Here is a 23,664-nt window from a genome sequence, read left to right on the forward strand (position 1 = left end):
TATGTCCCCTCACTCCGACCGGGTGGCTGGAAATAGAGCTATGTCTTCCTTGCAGGTGGGAGTTGCTATTATTTTTGTACATGTTGGGGTGTAGGTTCTACGGCCTCTTCACCTTCCCTCTCAACCCCACCGTATGAATTGTACAGAATACTGCTATTGAATTCAGGACTGTCTTTTTCTTGGCTTTTATACACATTAAACACGCGCGAATCGTTTTAAAAAGGTGCGGGGAGCGCTGATTGGCTACTAGTTGTCATGTGCACTCAGTGGCCACCTGGCTCAGCCAGTTAGCGGCAAGACCTGAGTGCTCTGGAGGTGCTGTGCAGAGGTGGCTATATGGGCTACATGGGATGCCTGCTTTCATTGTCTCTTAGCCCAATAAGTCATGTAGCAATGGTAAACAAAGTCAGTGACAACACATTAAGTCCTTCACAAAGTGCCTTTGACAAAAGATGGTCGCCTGCTGAGAGCTGTGGGACCCTCTCAGCTGACAGGGCCCTGAGAATGCTACAGTGACCCTGTCATGGGGACAGGTCTGTCAGGAATGGTCTTCGGGGAAGAGGATGGAATTTATAAGACCTCCTTTGAATGGCCAGTGCCGACTCCGATGGCTCATCTAGCTGGCATGTAGAAAAGCTGGAAACGCTAGCCGAAAGCTTGGGAAGGCAGAGAGGGGGAGAGAGAGAGGAAGGGAGGAAGGAGGGAAGAAAAGCAAGGAACCCCCTGTGGTAGGTGCTGCGAGGGAAGGGCTGCCTGGGGTCCCTTTCGTGTGCTCACAGCAGCATATGTCCGCTAGTGAGGAGCACTCCGTGGATTCGGTCCAGGAGAGACACATTGTTTCAGCTGAAGGAAGGGAAGGCGAGAGTACACTGGAAAGAAGTTCGAGAAGCTGGCTCAATGGTGGCCCAGGCAAAGAATATGACCAGACTGAGATGACATGGCACGCTGACCCAAGGCACACATGTCAGTGGCACTATGGCCGAATGGTTACAAGCCAGGCCTCTGGGTCAGATGACCTGATCCTGGTTCTACCACATACTGCTGTATGACCTTGGGCAAGTTACTCAATCTCTCTGAGGCTCAGTTTCCCCAACTGTAAAATGAGGGAACAGAACTTACTTTATAGGGGTTATCTGGAAGAATATGTGAGAGAACATTTAGTCTCTGTTCCATATGTGGCAGTGACTATTAGGAGGATGGATCAGTTGGGGACCAGTTGATGGCTTTGATGTCACACTTCCCCCCAATGATGTGGACTCTGCCAGTGTTTGGTAGACTCAGCTTCTGCTAAGAAGCTCATCTCATCTGGGACTTGAGGGAGGGAACTCAGCTCTGACTATGACCAAGTTTCAGTATGTGAAGAGATTTGCTTACCTAGGTCTTCCTACTTATCCCGATGACTCTATTTACTTATATTTTGAAAAATCTTCAAGCTTTTTCCTTCCACTTGTGTGCTGGGGGGAGGAGGGGTGGGAATGGGAAGATGTTTATGGGCCCTGGCAGGAGTCAAAGGGGGCCGTGGGGCACCAGAATCCTACTGCATTGGCAGGGGCACAAATCCTGGCAGATTATGTCAAAGATAAAAGAGGATTTAGGGTGACGATTTAAAGCTTCCTTTTCTCCTTTTTTGGGCAAGGGCCTGGGAAGAGGGGGTGGGAACTGAAAACAGACAGAGCCTTGTTAGTGACTTGAATTTTCACATGTAGAATGACGGGGCTTTGGAAAGGAGTTTCTCCTTGTGTGCCCCTCCCATTCCACGCCATCTAACCTGATCTTTAAATTGGCGACTCCATTTGTATTCCAGTCTGATCATGGGAGACTCATATCCCGGTGGGCCCCAGCCTTGGTTTGTAGCAGACGGGAAGTGTTCAGGGGAGCCTTCAGCTGACATAAAAGGACTGTGGGGAAACCAGCCAGCATCCCTCCCTCCCAGCAGCCTCACCCCACAGCTGGGGCCCTGGGAAGCAGGGTGGTGGCAGGTCAGCCTTTACAACTGCTTTTTATTGGATCCTGTCTGTATTGGTTGTATTCAAGGCTCTCAGTCCCAGATATGAGAGCAAACCACAAGAACCCTGCGTCAGGTCAGTGACCAAGTGCTGAGCATATCAATGACCAGAACTCCGGGAACAACTGGAGCAAGTGCTTGAAATTCCAGCCGTGAGCCCGTCTGACCCACATGGGGGGATGCATATATCTTGGGTAACATCCCAGCCGGCAATTCCCAAACTCACCAGGCATTCAACCACTGCAGCCTCAATTTTAATCATTATAACACCACCCATCACCCCACTCTAGCTCTGCCCCACGGAACGTCCTGGGTGTGTAAATCCTGTTCTTTTTATTCAGCTGAGAGATGCTGCAGAGAGGACGAGCAGCCACTGCCCTCAGTCCCTTGCAACCAGGGACCCCGCTTTTCTGGGGGTGGAATCTGCCTTCCCTGAGGTTTGTCAATTTGCGGGGAAGGAACTCATTCCCTAGACGCTGTGCTTTATCCTGAAGGCATCTCCCAGAGCCAGGGGTGTACCGAGGGCTGAGGGCAGCTGGGTGAGGAACACCACAAGGTAGGAGCAGGCTTAGGCTTCTGCCTGAGGTCAGCGATGAGAGGTAAACCTCCTGCCCAGGATGGGTGCGTTCACGAAATTCTCTTTCTTTGGAATGGCTTGAGCAAAATTGTGTCTGGACACCAGATGAACCCTTGAGGCCTTTCCCTAGCCTGAGCTCTTCGACTTCTAGGGGTTGATTCATTCTCTTGTCCCATCAACAAGAGAGACTCACCTTCATGTGTCACTGGGAGTCCTCCACATTCCCCGCCTTTCCTGTCTCATTCTCGCCATCGAGATTGGTAGCAGCTTTGAGTGCTTCCTTTTCCGGGCTCTCACAGCCCCTTGGAGTGTGTGTACAGACCCACGCCCTGCTGTTCTGTAGCTCCCTGGGGGCAGGGTTTATTCTGTCCAGCTCTGTTTGCTGGTGCCCATCTCAGTGGCATGCTAGGTGGACAAGTAGCCCGGGGACCCTCCCTGTGCCTCACAGTGGCCTGGGGAGATGCTTAAAAATGCCCAGCCCCGCTCCCAGAAACCCTGACTTAAGTGACCTGAGGTCTGGACGCTGGTGGTCTGAAAAGCTCCCCACGTGACCCAATGTGAAGCCCCTGTTGAGACCCCCCCCCCAGAGTCGACCGTTAATGAAAGCTTGTCTTAGAATGAACCAATGACGTTTGTCCAAGTGATACCTTCTCTTTTATTTGTGTGTGTGTGTGATCCTCAAGCCCTACTCACCCCTAGCATTCATCCCGTTAACACCATTTGTTGGAGCCATAAAACTCTTGGGGGAACCAGGTTCGAAGGAGGGCTACTGGCAGGCATTTCTCCTCTGATGTTTGGAACTGTGCTGAACAACTCACTAAGTCTTAGGAAGTTCCTGCCTCCAGCCCGCGGGATTCTCTCTCGTCCTTCAGCCTCACTCCATACCAGCTAAACCTCTTCCTCAACGTTTTCTAGACTGCAGACCACGGTTTCTGAGCCTTGTGGGAAGTGGTCGTGGGCAAGCCTGAGGGGCCATGTGTGAGGCCCCAGGTGGGCCGAGCAGCCTGGAGGGAGATGCATGTGGACAGGGTGTGTTATGCAAATGGGAATTACATGAAGTGATTGATAGAGTTTCATTCAGGGGGAAAATGATGAGAGAAATCAGACCACAAAATGTCTGTCGAAATACCATACGATATCACTTATATGTGGAATCTAAAATACGACACGAACCTATCTACGAAACAGAAACAGACTCACAGCTCTAGAGAATAGACTTGTGGTTACCAAAGGGGAGGGAGATGGGGGAGGGATGGATTGGGAATTTGGGATTAGCAGATGCAAACTATTTTATACAGAATGGATAAACAACAAGGTCCTACTACATGGTACAGGGAACTAGATTCAATATCCTGTGATAAACCATAATGGAAAAGAATATGAAAAAGAATGTATATATGTATAACTGAATCATGTTGCTGCACAGCAGAAATTAAGACATTGTAAATCAACTATACTTCAATAAAAAAAAAGTTTGTCCAGTCCAGTTCTATGCGCAGCTCACTGCTAGGGGCTGTGGGACTTCAGGGGATCTGCCCTCTGTATGGGAAAACCAAAGAAGAGAACCTAAATATATGAGATGAAGCACAGATTTCCAAAGCTACCAGAGCTCTGAGAGGAGTGATGTCCATTTCCTGTAAAGCTTTGGTGTCTCATCCGTGGCTGGCGGTAGCCTCTGAGTCTAAACCAGCTGCAGCTGGTCACTGGCATGAGGTCTTTTTTTGAACACACAAAAGAGTATAGGGAATATTTTCCAAACACACACCCTATTTCCCCATATCTGCTTCAGTTAATTTTTTAAAAGACTGAGACATTGTTAACCCTCCCCTGTGCCACTTCCCGTCCTCCCTCCCTCCTCCCTTTCTTGAAATTGGTATTTGTCTTTCCCACGTATGTTTTCCTATGCACGTTATTATACACGTAGGGCATTCGCGCACAATATATGATATGATTTTGAAAGCTTTCAAACTTTATATGAGGGGCATCATACTGTATCCTCTGCATGTTTTCCACTCACTGCTCTGTTTTTGAGGTTTATTCATGTTGATACAAAATTAACTAAACTATTGTTTATCCATTTTCTTTTTTTTTTTTTTTTTGTGGTATGCGGGCCTCTCACTGTTGTGGCCTCTCCCGCTCTCCCATTAGGGAGCACAGCCTCTGGACGCGCAGGCTCAGCGGCCATGGCTCACGGGCCCAGCCGCTCCACGGCATGTGGGATCTTCCCAGACCAGGGCACGAACCCATGTCCCCTGCATCGGCAGGCGGACTCTCAACCACTGCACCACCAGGGAAGCCTGTATCCATTCTCTTTTTTGATGGGCATTAAGAGTGCATTCTGTTTTTCCGTTAGAAATAATGCTACAACATTGTTTGTAATGTATAGTTTGGCGCACATCTTCCTTCCTCCCTCCCTCCCTTCCTTTCTCTACCTGTCTTTCCTTCCTTCCTTTCTCTTCCTTTTGAAGTATAGTTGATTTACAATATTGTATTGGTGTCAGGTGTACAGCATAGTGATTCAGTGTTTTTGCAGATTATACTCCATTATGTTATTACAAGATAATGGGTATAATTCCCTGTGCTGTACATTATCTCTTCGTTGCTTATTTATTTTACGCATCTCCTTGCACACAGAGGCTCCACTCCACTCTCTCCCTGAATACTCCCTCCATGACCATCACAGCTTTTAGACCTGCTACCCGCCTGCTCCGGGCTCTGCCATGGGCTCACCCTTCCTCAGTACCGGCAACTCGGCTCTTAGTGTTTGAACTTGACCCGGTTTCTAGGCCTCACCTTACACTTGGAGACCTAGTCTTACACCACAACTCTCTGTGGCTCAGGCCTCTCAGGGCTTCTACCCCCCACCAACACCTGGCCTCTGCTGAAGGGAAGTTCTTTGGCAGGAAAGATTGGCATGTCTTGGGCCATAAGACGAGGTCTCATACAAGTGGGCAGTTTTAACTGGACCTCAAAGGAAGTTCAATCTTCTGTAATAAGAAGAAATGGGAGAATTTTCCTGAGGGGAGAGAAGGAACCAGAGTAGGAAAATAAACATGGCAGGGTAGTATAGGGTGAGGACCCGGCTAAGAGCAGTGGCCAATGGAAGCTGGATTCTGTCAGAGAGTGGGTAACATGATGTGAAGCTAGTAAGTTAAAACTTCATGTTCCTCACCAGATGACTTTGAGCTTTCAGGATGGAAATGGTGGGTGGGCAGTGCCCGTGGCAGGGGTGATGGTGGCCAGGAGACCCCTGAGGAGAAGCTCCCATCCTTTACAGCCATCTGCTGGGCCAGGCTGAGTGTGAGCACTTGTGGTCTCGTTTCACTCATTTCCCTCCAATTTGTTGATGAGCCTTTATCAAATCAGTCTTCCTCTTCCCTCCATCACTCATGTGTCACTTCCCACCACTCCCGCTTCCAAGTAAGAGAACTCCAGGCAACCACGTGCAGGCTTCAGTCCAGCTACGACCAGTGGACTGGACGCTGACATTGCTTACAAGAGCCCGGGGAGCGGACACGAGGGGCAGTCCTGCAGTCTTCTCTGCAGCTTGACCTCTCTGTGGCTTGAGATTAAAGTAAGCTCCCAAAGTTCCCAATCAGGGCTACGGGGGACCAGCATGTGTGTATGTGTGTGGGGTGCAGTCGGGAGTGAGGTGGGGTTAGGAAACCCTTCAAGCTTGGCTGGCCTTGTGATTTCAAGCGAGCTTCTGCAGGGAGAAACAGGCTTACTGTTTTCGAAAGAACAAGCTTGGGTCCCAAGTTTCCTCTGGGCAGAAGCCTGGGCTTTTGCCTTGTTTGACAACCTGTCAGAGGCGAACAGGCTGATGCTACAGGGAAGACAGAGCCAAGAGAAACTGCTTTTGGCTTCATGCTTTGAGACTAGTGTGTGTGTGTTTCTCTCTGGTAGATCCTGGAAGGCGAGCGTAGTAGGAGAATCAATTGTTTTCAGCGTCCAGAATGTGCCAGATAGTCATGGAGTTTGAGGGTGGGGAACGAGAGAAACTCTAAGGCACATACCTCATTTTTCATACTGCTCCCCCTGCATCTGACTTTGGAGAGAGGGGAATTCTTTAATTCCTCACATCCCTGACGCCCTACTTGGGAGACCCCAGTGCCCGGCATACACTGTGCAATTAACAAATGTCAGCTGGCTGAATGAGTGCCTTTGGGAAGTGGGTGGTTGTTTACTGAGCATTTACTATGGGATCTCCTCAGATCAAACCTATGAGAAAAGTATTGTTTTCAAGTAGGTTCAGGAAGGTTAAGTAACTTGTCCAAGGTCTCACATCTAGGACTGTGTGTGTGTGTGTGTGTGTGTGTGTGTGTGTGTGTGTGTGGTGGGGGGAAAGGGGTGTACAAGAGATTTGAGAGGCTCATGGCATCATTTTTTGTCATTGCTCTTTTTTGCAACTTCATCAAATCTATGAATTTATGAATTTGCAGAAGCTGATGGGACTGTCCCTGAAAGCTGATGGGACAGTCCCTGAAAGCTGATGGGACAGCTGAGCGGGCTGTCCCTGAAAGTTGGAGGCAATGAAAACAAGGTTGGGGGCTTTCCAAGTGGGTGCTTGAGGTAGTACATCTCCTGTAAAAACAGAACTTGAACTTACGTACACACAGTAGGGAAGAAGACAGAAGAGTAGAGGGACAGGAAGGCCCCAAGATCTTTTGCAGACATTTATAACAGCCCCTTCCCTGAGATCCAGGGAGAAAGAAAGGCACAAAAGAGAACAAAGCCAGGTCATCTGTTAAAAATTATTTAATAGAAAGTCCAATGTCAAAATGTAACAATAAACAAAAATACACATGTATAAATATGTATATATATAATTAGACCTGTATACTTTCTCAGACCCTTTTCAAATGAAACAGAATCATCATCATATCTTGGTGGTCAAATCAAAAATAATATTCAAGCGACGTGGACCCACTGGTGCTGCGGGGAATAATAGTACTACTGAAGAACTTTGAGGGTTCAAAGAATTCCAATCATGAGAGAGCTGGGGATATTGCCAAATGTCCTTTTCTGGAGACCCAGAGAGGGAATATGAGCAACCCCATGGCTCTGTACAGTGTACCTGATCTTTTCTTAGCACCTACAGCCACTACTGCCTAGGGAGTCCGCTCTCCTGTCGGATGGGGTTTTGAATTGTTTAAGTTTATGCTATTTGAGAGTTTGCTTGCCCTGTCTCCCAGATTACAATCTCCTGGGGATTTTGCTTTAAGACCTTCCTATTCTTCAGGCCACGTGCCAGCACAGCAGTTTGGGATGGATGCCATCAAGGTGTGAGGATTTGCTCTTGAAAAGGTGGTTGGTGTCCAAAGTGGCTGTGCACATATAGGGGGCACCCAGACCCTCAGGGCTTCAGAGTGAAAATACCAGAACCTCTGTCTGTAATATTTTGTATCTTACTCCTTAAAAATTTCTATGTTGTACGCTTTAAAAAATGTGCCTAATGTTTTAGTACAGAAGTATATGAATATATACTTTAATAAACATACGGGGAGGGGATGCATCTCACAAGGTTTTTGCTGACAGGCACGTGTGGTCCAAACAGATGGGCACCCACGGCTTTACAGAATTCACGTGCATGTGGAGGGCTGGGCAGGCTTCCCTGCAGGGCTCCCACGCCCACCTGAGGAAGCCTCTGCCGGTGCTCAGAAGAGCAACGCCTCAAGATCATCTCCCAGACCTGAATGAGAGCTGATGCCTCCTGATCCTGCTGCTAGATTTTCCTTGAATGTAACGCCTTATCCTAAATAAAACACAGATGCCCTTGGGAAGCGCAAATACACAGCCACTGACACCTGGCAGGGAAGCATTTTGATCTCTTCCTGGTGATGGAGAGGGAACTGGACCAGGGCAGACAATGGGGAGAGGGTGCCCTAAGGCAAACCTGGCCGTATTCCATGACCACACCCCGACCAAGGGGACCTTCCAGGACCTTCATTTTAAAGTAGGTGTATTTGAGGCCAAATATTCTGTCAGTTTCCAGCATCGTGATTACTACAGGCCGAATTCTAATGAAAACGTCTAGGCTGGTGGGATAGTCGCGTGGGAACCACAAGACACAGAATCAGAAATTGCTCAGTAAGGAGCCAGAGGAATATCTGGGAAAAGAGTAGGTGTTTGAGCGACAATCTTTCCAAGGGTCCAGATGGCTAGTGAATATGCCAGGCTGCACCCAGGAGGGCAGGTGCGGAGGTCTTGCAAAATAGGTGAGCCAATAGGTGAGCCCCAAGTCGTCCTCAGGGCCCTCTGGGGTCAGGAGACCTGAGCCCCTCAGCTAGGAAAACTGCCTTCAGCCCCCAGTGCCTCCAACTTCTCAAGGAAATTATGTTACCTATTGTGGCCTTCTCTTGAGTTTCTAGCAACCATGCTGCCTCACAGCTGGTATTTTGATTCATCTAATTCTTTTTCTTCTCCTTATAAAGTTTCTAATTATTTGTCTGGGGGCAAAGGGAAGAGAAACCCAATGCTCTGAGCCCTGAATAGGTTCTTTGGCACCGCGAGCTGTCTGCACAGAGAGACTCTGTCTGCTGTCTCTGAGCCTTCCCTGCGTCACTCCCAAAGAGCGCGGGGCTCCAGGGGCCTCCCCGTCCCCACGAGGCTCACGGCAGCTGTCTAGGCTTGCGGGTATTTTCCATGTGCACACAAACCATGTGTGCTTTTTTGTTTTCGTTTTTTAATTCCCCTTTCTTTGGCAGGACACAGGTGCACACTGCAGACACAGCAGAGGCTCGGCCACCAGGTATGACCCAACCCGGGGAAAGGCTGTGCAAGGGAGGCTGCCCTTTGGTAGAATGAATGAAGACCTCACATCCCGAGTTGGGAAGCCCTAGGCGGCTTCCCGTGTATTTATCTTAGGGTGCACCCTCATCCCGGGGTCTAGGCTGGCCTGTTCCCTAGAGGTATTTTTAGCCTTGGTGGTTCTACAGCGAGGTCAGGATGACCCAGAGCTGTCCCCTGTATGTCTCTAAATCCAGCCCAGGTTAAAGCTCTTGAAATCAAACAGCTCTGGGGGAGAGGACAAAGAGCTGGGGCAGGGGTGGAGGATACACAGGAGTAAATCATCTCGGCAAGAAACTGTGTACCTCCACAGCACGGAGGGGACTTCTGGTCCTGACGGGGATCACACTTACCTCTCTGGGTGGCCTCGGCAGTGGGCTTCAGAGGGGGCAGAGCATCACCTACAGCTCTCTTTATGCCCCCTGGGCTGGGTCACTGATTGCCCTGGCCACATCCCTCTCTTCTCCCTCCTCAACTCCTAGCGCCAGCTGCTTCTCTGCACACAGGCCCTGACAACCCACACTGCCCCTCCTTTGGCTGAGTCCCATGCTGTCCCCTCAGCCTGGAAGGCCCCTTGCAATGCTCTCCCTCAGGCCTCTGACAACCTTGAGCTTTGATGTCCCCTCTTTTAGGAAGCCCCTGATTTCCAAAGCTGGGCGGCTGCCCCTCTGAGAGCCTCCCGCGGCACCCAGTAATTCCCTACAGTGCACTTCCCACACTGTCTGCCCCACTAACGGTGGGCTCCTTGAGGGCGGGAGCTGGGCTTGGGTCAACCGTGTATTGCTGGGGATTAGCTCAGTGCCTGGAGTATACTAGGTGCTCCATATAATCTGGTGAATGAGTGAGTCCCCGACACTGGAAGAGGCAATGCTAAAAATGTTACCTCTGGGCCAACCTAGACGAAGGGGCCCCAACCCCAGCCGCTGGTGTCCCAGTGGAGCTGCTGAAGTGCTACAGTCAGGGACATACTGGCTGCGTGGGAGAGTGTGTGAGAAGTGCTGGGGTATATGGCGAGACCTGGCACGTGTCCTGAGGGATGGGTCCTATATGTGCCTGGGGTTGGGAAAGGCTGCCAGAGTCCAGGTTAAAACCCAGGTGAGTGAAAGATGCTAGTGGCAGGCATCCTGGCACAGAGAGGGCACAAGACCAGACGACCAGCAGACCTTCATCCTCCTATTCGAGTCTAATTCAAACTTTCGTGAGAGTGATCACCAGGTTTTCCTAGTTTGGTATTATTATAATCACACTAATGCTTTCCTAGGCATTATCTTAGAGATTACAATACGGCAAAATGCAGCTCTTCCTTGAAGTACTTCAATGATAAAGTAGTTATATACTTTTTCTCCATGTATCTTTCTGTGGGGTGTGTGTGTGTTAGGAAATTGATCCAAATTTAGAGTCCTATAAGGCAGCTGCCTTGTTCTGCTCTAGGAAAATAGATACAGAAAAGCTGGCTTGCAATCTACTGCGAAACTTCCCTTGCTCACTTGACTGTCAAGAGAGAACAGTCCCTGAAGATCTGGACTGAAATGCCAGAAACCAGGGGCTGTTCTATCACTTCTGGGTCTAAGCCCAGGGGTCTCCGAGGTTCTAGAGTTATTCTCAACCCTAGGGACCCTAAGGCAGTTCTGGCTGAGTTCATGGTGTTCTTTTTACTGCCTCTAAGTCTTACCCAATCAGATGCAACGCCTTGGGCTAAAAACAACCCCTGGAAAGGAAAGAAGGGAGAATTCAGAATAGAGAGGGAAGACAGTATTAGAATAGGGCCTTTGGTTTAGGGGTGAGTCTTGGTGAATTAAAGCAATTTCTCTGGCTTCGAAGAGATAAGAGCCATTTCCTACATCATCTTGAAGGAATTTGACAGCTACCATGTTAGAAAGAGGCAGGAATCTTGGCAACGGTTTTCATAAGAAAACTGGACATAGCACCCCCTTGACACAGGAAATTCTTTTGATTCTTTCAAGCTAAGTAAGTGAGGGCGGAGGCGGGTCCCCTCTAGGCAGCACCTTTACCAGTTGCCATGGAGACATGAGTCATCTTCTTTAGAGGTTGTGCCTTTAGAAGCAAAGAGAGAAACTCTGGGGAATTCTTGGGCTCTTCTGACCTTGGAACAAATTAGTTAAATGCCTATCCAAGTCACTACCTGACTATCTAAAACATTTAAGGTCTTGAAAGAGATTCACATCTAGTTTCAATGCTTAAACTAGCCTGGAAAATACAGAGGCCCCAGTCCAAAGATCAAAAAGAGATGTCAAACCCTAGCTCACAAGAAAGGATTTCAAGTTAATGGTCCAGGCATTGTCTTTCCTCCACCTTTGGAGATCAGATTCTCCTAAACTTCTCCGGAGGTTAAGGCTTTTCACCTTAAAAAGATGCATCCTGGGATGAAACAAGCCTTGGGACCCAGGAAAGAAATCAGAGTACTCAAAAGCCTGTTCTGGTCACATCTGATACCTAACTGCAGATACCAGCCTCCTTTTCCACGTGCGGGAAGGATTCCAAGGAAAGAGATATGCGCCTAAAATCCCAAAGCCGTTCCCTTCTGGGCACTAACACCCTGCTAGCCTCTCCTGGTTTGTGTGTAGCTTATCAGATATAGGAAGGCCAAGTAAAACACTCCCCATGAGGAAACCAAGCTGGTGGTGAGCCAAGGAGAGATTCTGGAAAAGGGAGATGCCCCCAAAGGGTTGTTTTCACAGTGTCGCGTTGCAAAGGGCATAGTAGTAATAAAAAAAATTAGGAAAACACTTGAGTGACATCTTTCCTTCTTTCAACATGGCCATTTATGTTGGATATATGAATTCTACACTTAAGATACACAACTTAGAACACGGGGGTAATAAATACACTTCCCAGGATTATTGTGACAAGACAATTATAAAAATGCCTAGCACAGTATCTGACACAGAGTGAGTTTAAAAAATAAATGTTAGTTCCTTTTCCTCTTTCCCCAAGATTAGATTAGATCCCAGATAAGGTACAAGAGTCTTCTGAAAAGCATGGCATAGCTAGTGAGCGAGTCCTAAGGTCTGTGACAAAAGTAAATCTGTTTACCCACAATCCTCATTTTCTTCCACAGCTTTCGACCCTCTTCCAGAGACATACAAAAAGGTGATTGAAGTCAAGGGCATTTTTCCCCCCTTGGAAAAACATGTCCATTCATTGGTAAAAGGCAATTCATAGACCTTATCCATGAAATTCCAAAGGTCTACGGCAGGGACATATTTGCAGGGTGGAAGCCAATTGCCTCACCCGGCTTTATACAAGTGCCGGGAGTGGAGGTGGGGAGGTCCAGTAATCCACCCATGACATTGAGAAGCCATGTTCCTGCTTCGAGCCACCCTTTCATTATGCCCTTAAATATATAGTCCCTGTCCCCAACCAGGCCTTATTCTTCTACTAGGGTTTTAAGCAAAACTTAGCAAAAAGTTTAATTTCTGAGACGTACAAAGAAATAAAGCTCTGAGCATGTCTTCCGGGGGAAAAGCATGCAGGGCAGATTTTATGTAAAATTATAGAGTGCAATCTGATACCTTTTTTTTAATGAAGGAGTTGGGAGGAGGAAGGAGAGAGCCTTAGATACCAATTGTTTTGCCTTTCATAAAAAATATATCAGAGTCCCGGAGTCCAAGATTCAGAGTCAGTATTTTCCTAGATTAAGAATTTGATAATTTTTCTTCCTATGATACTGACAAGACCAACAGACATGGAAACGCTCTTTTAAATTCTTGCCCAGTGTCTAAGCAGGACTTGTAATCAATATGCCAACGGGCCTCATAGGCTGCTGAGGTAAACTGCATAAGAGGTATAACCTCTGTTCTTAGCAGGCTTATGGGGAGAGTGTGGCCCTAAGAGAAAATAAGTCTCAACGAGACTGTGAGGGAGACAAAGTTATAACTCAAACTGGGACCGAAAGGGGGGCGTCATCATCCCTGGACCCGCTCCCGGGGTCTGTCAGGTTGCAGCTATGGCCGCTTCTGACCCTGGGTGAGCCCCTGACACAGAGGTGCAGGAGGCTGGCACCAGCACGGAGGACTAAGGAGCCGAGGCTCCTCAATCAGGGCATCAAAGCTCCGTCTCAGACCCTGGGCACTGCAGACGGGGAGAGACCTGTCTCCCAGCAGGCTGGTGGGTGGCCGCTGCTATGTCTGAGGGCCGACCTAGTTTTCTGTCTCCAGACTTTGTACCTTCTTTGTCCTAAATAGACCGTAACACCACCCTACGCTCCAGCCTGGGGCTAGGAGGCACCGTGAGGTAAAAGCCTCTTTCAGGCTTCTCTGCCAGTAACAAACACGCATTCAATTATGACAGCAGTACTCCGTGATCCTGAATCTCTGCCAACCAAAAGAAAGCTACGCACATACTGCTGAACTTGTACAATTCTACAACTCAGAGCCCATAAGGCGTGTGTAATCTAGCTGTAAATCTTGCCTCCAGTCTGCCCCACCCACTGGCCACTAAAGCAGCTGGATTTTGAATCGCACCGGGCGCACAGCCATCGCCCTTCTCTGTCCTAAATGCTTCTCGGCCCGTTTCTCATTCTTTTTCTATACCTCCATCCGCCAGACCATTTCCCTCCCTCCTTCCTTCATCCCCCTGAGTCCTCAGAGATGACAGCCAGCAGGAGCACCAGCTTCTGGATTATTCTTTCACTGTATCTGAGACAACGGGCTTCATGTTCAGATACACAGGGGAAAAAAAAAGGCAAATGTTTTTGCATTAGACCTTTACAGAAGGCATAAAAAAATAAAGTACAAACACAGATCCCTTGACAATTTTATGATTAAAACCAACAAATGGAAAACAGACAGTTTTGAGCGTTGCTAACATAGTCAAGTATTTCACGCCAACTGGCTCCGTCACCCCATTTCTCAGATCTGTTTCTAGATGTACCGAATGTGTCTGCAGATGACATCACTTTTGCCCATCAAAGAGGTACCCCGTGTTAAACCCGGGAGACAGAACTCCAGGTGAAAAGCCACTGGCTCACGGGCACAACACTTCAGGTGTCACGAAACCCCCAAAAATCAGATTCCCCAGAGACACGTGGTTCTGTGTACACGTGTATCATGTCGAAATGTTAAACGTGACCGTCAGAAAAATGATGTGAGCCTGTTTCATCTCCACGTGGAAGGTGGTGATTTTCTGGGAAGACACTATCTGAGACACCAAATAGAGGAGCGAAATGGAAGACATTCAGTGTTTGCTTCATTCTTGCTGGATAAGAACAAGGAATCTCGGGAAAAGGTCACCCTCGGAACAGTGAACAAGTCACTGGCGCACAAGTTTAAGGTGGGGCTTGGCAGTTCGTTTACAGTTGGGAAAAACTATTTTAGTCACTTGGCCAAAAACCATAGAAAAGGAGGGGACATAAAACCCTAGGCGACTCGAACTCTCCCTGCGTTTTTTCTGCTCGAAGCTGGATAAAAAGCCTGAAATTTTGGCTGCGTCTCTATTTATGTAACAACCACAGCTGCTCCCCCAAATAGCTGCTGCTGCCGGCTGAAAGAAGGAAGGGCTTTTGTTGCTAACGTTTGAGTCCATTTTCTCTAGTGCCTGACTGAGTTTCCTTCCCCTCACTTTTGGTGTGTGCCGGGTCTAAAAGGAGATAAGGAATCTCCCCCTGAACACGTTACTGGTGCCACCAGCTCTGTGGATGGATTTTCAGGTCAAGGCTCATCTTCACAGCAAGAACACACTAAGCTTCTTATTCTACTCTGCGGCAGGTGATCTCTCAACTACCCAGAGCGTATTAACTACCCACCTTCGGAGGGTGGCAGTGTGGCTGACGCTGAGGCCTTTCGCGTCCACAACCCTGCAAACAGAGAAACACACAGTGCTTTTGCTGTGTTTCTTTTTGTGGGCCAAACCCACACCTGGACTGCTGGCGTGGCACTGAATAGGGTGCCCTCCCCTGAAAGTAACAAAGAGAACCCTCGTCAAAGCTATCGAACGTGTTAAAAAAATACAAAAGTTATTTTCTCCTTTTGATTGCTATTTACTTGTGACAACATTTGTTAAAAATATTATTTCTGTCTTTGAGAAGAGACCATTCTCTTCATAGAATTATGGAAAAATAAACTCTACCAAACCCACAGTTCATGTTCCCCACGACTGCCCGGGGCTTTGGCTTTCGCATCTCCGAGTATCATCACCAGTGTCCACGTACTATGTTTTCTAGTCGGCAAACGCTTTTCACCACACCATCCAGTGCTGCAAGTAAGAGAAAGGAAGTGGCAAGGCCCACGTGCCATTTTGAAGGGAAGTAGGGTGGTTTATTGGCTAACAGGATGAAAGCTAACAGGGTGGTTTCAGGCCCTCCTAAAAAGCCGTGGGACGTCCCCTCGCCTCCTCTGACCACTGTCAGCACTGCGAATGCTTGGTGGGTTATAAATGGGACGGTAGGGAGCCACTGAGGAGTCATTGCTAAGGAGGGCTCGTCTTCCGCACCCAGGATCATCATAAAACACTGAGCTGGATGAATGGGAGAAGACAAGGAAACATAAAAACAGTAAAATGTTTATTTTCTTAGAAAAAAAAGTAGGCAAGAGGGATTCAAAATGATTGTGATCACACTTCCGTCTGCATCGGAGCAAAACTGACGCTGCAAGCTTGATCTTTGATTAAGAGACCCAGGAAATGAAACCACCTGCCGTTCGCTCCTATGTCACTTCCAGGAGCCATGTCACAACATGCTTTTAATCGACAACAGCGTCTCTACTTCTTCTTCACAGAGAAACAAGGCTTTTGCCATAGCAACCGTCCCCTCTCCAAAGCGCGACACTGCCAGTGAGAAGCAAGGCTTTGGACTGCTCAGGGGAAGGCAGGGAAGGAGGAGAGAGGGAAGGAGGCGCTTGTCTTAGAAGCGGAACCGGTCTAGGACAGAAGTTGGATATCTGAGTTCACCACTACCTTATCTTATAGAAAATAGGTTGGAGAGCATCTGTAAAACCAACAGTATCTTTAAGGTGAAATTGCAGAATTTTGCTGCAGACCTGGACACTGAGAGAAGTGAAAAGTTGCAACAAGTTTTAACTAGCAGCAACAAAGAAAGTTCGATAACAGTTTTTTTTTTGTTTGTTTTTAGCAATATTCCTTTGCAAGTTCATTAAGAAACATTGTAATTTAATGGGGCATACGATATGGAACGATCTTCTTTTGCTATAGTGCTGTTCGCTGAAGAGAACCGACCTTTGCAAAGATTTCAACGTGGGGTGTAACCTATTTACACAGTAGTAGCTCCCAGTTTGAGTGGTAGAATTGGTGCTATGTGATATCTTCTTCTTCCGAACAGTAATCTCGACCCTTGAGAGGAAAAGAAAAGAATAAGATGTGACTGAGAATCCAAAGCAAGGCTTGAGATAGTTACTTGCAATCGGTTTTCTCTCAGTATATGTCTCCCTGCAACAGGAGCCAGGCTCCGTCATTGACTACTGAGCACCAGGAAGGTTAAGTCATAAATACGTGCTGGCTGATTTATAAACTGTATATACCTCATAGCATGGAAGTTTTACCAAGCCCCCAGTAAGCCCTTATTTTGTATTGGTAAGAACTTATACTAGGCACAGGAAAGACTCAGCCTTTCACCAAGTCATTACCAAATGGAGTATCCATTCTGGAGACCAATTTGTCATGAACAGGAGAAACCAAAATGAACAGTGAACGGAGTCCCTTTCTGCTCGGGCTGTTCACATTCCACAGCTATATCTCCAAGCCCAGAACTTATTACACTTTTACAGAGGAGGATGGCATAATCTAGGGATGTCTTAGTTTTAATCCACCCTAATGTGGTGGTTTTTTTTTTTTTTTTTGGCCACACTGTGTGGCATGTGGGATCTTAGTTCTCCGACCAGGGACCAAACCCTCGCCCCCTGCAGTGGAAGTGCAGAGTCTTAACCACTGGACCACCAGGGAAGTCCCTTAATCCATTCTAAGTTAAAACAGGGATTAAAAAACAAAGGTTCACTGAATATGTATAACATATCTAGGACTATGTTTGGTATGTGTGGGGTGCACAAGGAAGGCAAAAATGCTTTTAATGCATCCATCCCCTAACAAAACAGGTTACTTGAGGGCTTAAGAACTATATCCAGCCGTTACTTTTGAACACATTTCATCCTCTCTCCAGCAGGTTATATACTCTATGAAGGCACAGTTAGGCCTGGGATTTAAGCTCCACGTCTGACATCACCGGGCTGTCTTGGTCAAAGCACATGGCTCCTTGGTCTGTAGTCTCTCACAGAGAGCACGGAAACAAGTCCCTGTCCTGCCTGTGTCACAGATAAAGGCTTTGTGTAAAGTCATGTATTCATACTATTTATATCCTTTGACCACTTTCTTTTTTTTTTTTTTTTAAAGAAAAAAAAAAAGAGGAATGTATTGGAAAGATACAAAGGTATCCCAAAGAAGTGAAGGTTCAGTAACCAAGGTTGGAAAGGACAGATGTGGGAACAACATGGACCTTACCTCCTGAGAGTGGCTATTAATGTGCTCTAGTTCCAGTGACTTCCAGTCTCTGTGTCTGTTTGTTGTTTCAAATTTCCTGGAGTGACAATCATACTGGCTCAACTGGACTGAGCCCTCTACTCCTGGATCACACAAGTGTGAACAGGTAACATCCCACGATGCTCAAGTTTGCCGAATGCTCTCTCCATGTTGGGTACTGTGCTTAGCACTTTTCAAGTATTGCTGATTCTGCCACCACAGCCCTATGTCTTATGTACTGTTGTGTCTCCCATTCCTCAGATGAGAAAAACAAAGCCCAGAGAGGCCCAGAAGTTTTCCGAAGTCATAAAGCTTTTACCCGACATCCAATCTTTGGCATGCCATGCACATATCTTTAACTTTCTGACTAGACAGCATAGGTGGTAGTTGGAGTTGGTCTCTGCAAACATCCCATGTTAATACCTTAGGGTTTTGCATGAGTGATCAAAGTCCACATCTTCTTTCCAACAGAAGTCAGAGCCATGTCCTGACTGTCTAAAGCGCTTGGCATCTAAGCCTCCCCACAACCTAGACAAGGGCGGGAGAAACATGTGGAGAGTAGGCTTGACCATGGCTATGGGCAGGAGCAAAAACAGCTAGCTCAGCAGCAGTGGAAGGGGAGGGGGCTGACTTCTTTCTTTTTTTTCCTCGTGATTTTTTTTTTTTTTTTTTTTTTTTTTTTGCGGTACGCGGGCCTCTCACTGTTGTGGCCTCTCCCGTTGCGGAGCACAGGCTCCGGACGCGCAAGCTCAGCGGCCATGGCTCACGGGCCCAACTGCTCCGTGGCATGTGGGATCTTCCTGGACCGGGGCACGAACCCACGTCCCCTGCATTGGCAGGCAGACTCTCAACCACTGCGCCACCAGGGCAGCCCCGACTTCTTTCTTTTTAAATACACACTACATGTTTCAATTCTGGGGGGAAAGTTCCTTTAAAAATAAAATTTTCTTTAGAACTGGGACTTATTACTAAAAGTATCTAAAACATAAAGAAAATAATAATTTCGCATACAACTATTTCTCAAATGTATGACATGTTTCTTTGTCACAGTATCTGTATATTGGAAGTAGCTCACATTCTCCTAATATTTCAGCATCATTCTAATGCATGACGGTACCACCTGGCTGGGCAGTCATCCTGGCTCTGTGACTCACTAGCTCTGGGATTTTGATCAAGTTACCTCTCTGTGTCTCACTTTCCCCATCTGTAAAACGAAGATAACAACAGTACCAACTTCATGTGGTTGCTGAAGATTAAGTGAGTTAATAGTAGTAAAGTGATTAAATCGGGCCTGGCACATAATTTTATACATGTATGTGTGTACACATGTGTACACGTGTGTCTGACAAATAAAAAAGTGCTGCCACACCAAGAAGTCTTCGGGGCCTGCAAAAGCACGAGCGTGGCCCATTCCCGTGCTAACCGGCCCCAGATTGCGTGTTCTCTTTGAATGATTCACCAATTAGCAGATTTTGGTTTCTTCTGCTATCACATCGCCAACTCTCATCCCTGCTCCTTGCAGAGTTTTTGAGCCTGGTGTCATCTCCAGGCTTGTTTTACTTGCTGCAAAAAAAAGTCTCCTGGGTAGGGAAGCTGGGTGAGCAATCTTCCTGACAAGAGAAGTGTGTCCCCAATGACACCTCCCTGGTGACAGTGTCCAAGCAGATGCCAGCTGTTGCCTTGGCCCAGACCACCCAGGAGACACTCCCTGAGCCACATGGTGGAGAGCTAGAAAGGAGACCCTCGTGGACCCTGACCGTTGGGAGTTTATTCTCCATTGTGGGCAACAGGACACATCCAAACCTATCAGAAATATATCAGATGATGCTCTCCACGTATCCGCAACTCATGGGGCTCAGACAGTAGACCTGCGAGTGGCCTCTGAGCGTCTGGCTGGAGGGGAAAGGTGGGCTCATGGAGTTTACGTTAGGAAAGGAGAGGACTTCTCCAGTGTATATGTGGACACACACACTGTTGTGAGACACTGGGCAAATCTTCGGGCTTTGGTTTCCTGGGGAGAATCATGGTCTCTGTTTCATAGGGTTGTGATCAGGATTACATGGGAAAAATACCGTTTCTAGCAGGTGGTCAATAAATATTAGCTGCTGCTATTATTACTACTACTGCTATTAAACCCCCTGTTTGTCCAGGCCCTGGCAGGAGAATAAGGACCACCTTCCTTACGGCGGTTGGGCGGGTGAGAACTGTCGTCACAAATTGTACTCTGCCAGGTGTCAGGGAGCCCTTCCTTCCACCTCAGCCTTGCACCCCAGACGGGCCAGAACCCCATGTGCTCAAATAAAGCTTCTATGGCAGACACCTCAATCCCTTCCCTTCTTAAGAAGCCTCAATCAAAGCAAGGGCCTAGGTGGCCAATGTTGGGGTTCAGAGGGCATCTTATCCACAAGGAAGAACTTGGATGCAGTGACAGACAGACACACACACACACATGAACTGGTGCAATCGCTGATAAAGCGGTGTCTCCAACTCTGTAAATGAGTTATAGGGTTAAACAGACCCTCCAAGTTTACTGTCACCATAAGGAAGTGCCCTCTTTTGAGGGGCAAATCTCTTGTAAACGCTCTGCGTCAACCCAAACTGCAACTTCCATTTCTCAAGCATTTGCTCCTCTGAAATTATTATAATTACTATGAGAAGGAGAAGGAAAATTGCATCAGCTGCTTTGCAGACACTATTTCATTGGTTATTCACACCAACCCTGCAAAGTAGGTAGGAGTCCTGCGTCCTGTTACTTGTGGGCAAACCTCAGAGAAGCCCAGAACACAGGGCTGATCCTTGCCTCTTTTGTTATGACTGTAGTGAGTTGATAACTGAATTCAAATCAGTTTTATTTTTGTTATCACCTGTCAGCAGCTCTGAGAAGCAATTATTTTACGAACAGAAAACTTGGAAATCAAAAACAAGGAGAGTAAGAGCTCCCATGTGGCCAGTGTCATTTTTAAGGGGAACCCAAGAAAACGTACTGAAGCAGCCCCATCTCAGCATCACAAGGGCCCCACCTGCACACAGGCTCTACTGGGCCAGATAGGGAGCTTGTTTCTATAATATGACTTCACGTCTCATTGAAATTTTTAAAGAACGATGCTAAAAAGAGAACCTTAAAACCTGCAGCTGTCAGACGGCAGGAAGTGGGAGTGAGCTGGGTTTGGGAGCTACACAGCAATTCTCTTAGTCCAAAGCATGCCCTTTCCCCTTAAAGGGACTACAAAATGGAAGTCTTTGTAAAGACACTGTATGCAGCCAGCATTAGGGACTGTTAGACACAATTCCACCCTTGTGCAAAGGACACACTGAAAGCTACAGACAGCCAGGTCCCCACGAGACCCCACGTGTGGGAAGAATGGAAACGCACGAGGACGCTGACAAGGAAGGGTCGTATGAAGAACCACAGAGGTGTTTTGGTGTAGACTCAAAACATCTCAAGGAGCTTTTTGCCTACCAGTTTCCCTGACCACAGCCCTACTCTGTAGAGTTTCCATGCCCTCTTCAACTGTCTGCATTATTTTCTTGGAAACTGGAAGTTTATGTCAACTCATACATTTCTGAGGTTCTAGGGTCAGGATTTTTTTGTTTGTTGAAATGTCTAGGCTTAGAATTAGCAATATTAAGGTGTAGCAAAGGAAAGGACATTGTCCTAATTCTGCTAGTTTAAAGAGGAACAGATCAAAGAGTGACTTCAAATAAAGGAATTATTCCTCCAAAGTGCCTACAGTACTTCTTCTCCTCAAGTTTACGCAGGCAAATAGTCTAGGGCTGGCTGTCCAGTTTCAGGGGTGAGTTTATCACAGGAGTCTCTAGTACTTCTCTGTAGATGTGTGTGCATCTGGCCTAATACATACACCTCAAGCATGTAAGAGTCAGCTGTGAACTGAGTATTTCCCCAATGGAGTAGACTAGAACAAGATGAAAGTTCCAGAGAGGAAGCAGTGAGCTCCAGTTTCCCCATCTGTAAAATGGGGACAGTAAGACCTAACTTGCAGTGCTGTTGGGAGACTTAGGAGTAATACACATAGGTGTTTGGCAAAGCTTGGCACATGGTACTTAATAAATTATAGCTCTTATGATGATATTGAAAAATGAGGTCAACAGATCCAACTGTTAATAAACTGACTATGTGAGAAATTGGGCCACCACTGGATTACTCATCTACATCCAGGCCCTCAAACAAGCTGGCACCTCAGGGCCTGGATGCTTGTCCTTCCTCCAACTTCCTGGCTGGCTCCTCCTGCCTGCAGCCCTCACCCCATCCATCACTTCACATTTTCTAGACCTCTGCTCAAATGTCACCTCACTGTCTTCCCTGAGCTCCTTATATACAATAGCACTTCTTACTCTGTTTCATTTTTATTTATATTACTTATCATTACCTGACATCATTAACGTATTGCTTTATTCCTTTATTGGCTGTCTTCCCCCTTGAATAGATGCATCCAGTGGGCTGAAAGTGTTTTCTGCACTGCTGCATCCCTAGGACTTAGACTAGTGCTGGCGACATATTAGATGACCACTAAATATTTGCTGAATAAACGAAAGGAGGAACAGTATCTAGAGAGTTCTGAGATTTTGGAGTTGGAAGGGGACCCAGAGGTCTTCCTCCCCTACCTTGCATCTAATGTAGAACAGACCTCCACTGACCATATTATAGGCAGGGAGCCTTCTCTTTACGACTGGAACATGTCAGATACTTTTCCAGCTACTCATGAAATTGTTCACAGCTGAGCCCAAACCCTGCCTCTCTGTAACTCCCACAGAATGGCACGGTCAGGGCCTTTGTAACCAGAGGCTAGGTCTTCCCAGACTGATAGCATCCTTCGGTCCATTACCTGTGAATAATGAGGTTTCCACCTAGGTCTTACTCCCTTGCATGTGTGTCACTTTTCTCATGTTCTTTTTAAAGTGGAGCCGTCAAAAACATCACCAGTACAGAATAAGATATCCTGGTAATATGGCCTAAGATATGTAAGAATAAAGTATTTGACAAAGAGGGTCACCAGAAATGACAGATTCCAAGAGAAATGATGTGCTAAATCTTAATAATAATACAAAACAGACCATAAAACTGAGCTTCTGTCAAAGCTCTGGAGAAGGAAATAACTCTTAGCCTCAAAGCCATAAAAAAGATCACGTAGAAAATAAAAAGATGAACATATGTCATCATGTAAAAATGAAACTTTGCATACCAAAAGAAAAAGAATAAAACAAAATAAAAAGGCAAACCTCAATGGGAAAAATACCTGCAGCATACAATGTGTAAGTGACAAGTTACATGAGAAGCTCATATCAATAAAAAAAGTTAATGTAAGAGGATTTCAACAAGAGGGAAGGGCACAGAGTGGAAATTCATTTAGAACAAATAAAATCAGCAAACACACAAATAGAAAAACGGTCTGCTTCAGTAATAAAAAAATCCAAATGAAGACAATTAGATATTATTTAAAAATAGCGATACCCAATTCTTGGGAGTGTACAATGAAGCGCAGCTCTCATACACTGCTGGCAGCCTTGTAAAGTGGTAGGGCTGCTTTGGAAAGTAATGTGGTAATATGTATTATGAGTCATAAGAACGTTCATACCCTTCTTATAGCAATCATAGACATCAATATTAATGATAAACTCCCAAATATATGTTTTTAAAAATATATGCATTTATTCCCTGGGGCTGGAGATGGGAAAGGGGATTGGCTGTATGCTGGCAGGAGGGATCTTACTGATGTGATGAAAATGTTCTAAAACTGGAATGTGGTGATAGTCATGCAGTTTGGTAAATTTACTAAAAATCATTGAATTG

General features: G+C 46.8%; 1 protein-coding gene across 1 annotated transcript in view; it reads right to left on the reverse strand.

Annotated features, from left to right (window-relative positions):
• Positions 1-7,322: 7,322 nt before the first annotated feature.
• Positions 7,323-23,664, reverse strand: part of C1H1orf21 (chromosome 1 C1orf21 homolog) — a 231,797-nt gene continuing 215,455 nt past the window's right edge. The window contains exon 6 of the mRNA XM_030873069.3: positions 7,323-16,676. Coding sequence (XP_030728929.1) covers positions 16,638-16,676 — 39 coding nt within the window. The 3' untranslated portion in view covers positions 7,323-16,637. The remainder of the gene's footprint in view (positions 16,677-23,664) is intronic.

This window comes from Globicephala melas, chromosome 1 (genome assembly GCF_963455315.2).
Source record: "Globicephala melas chromosome 1, mGloMel1.2, whole genome shotgun sequence".
Classification (NCBI taxonomy): Eukaryota; Metazoa; Chordata; class Mammalia; order Artiodactyla; family Delphinidae; genus Globicephala; species Globicephala melas.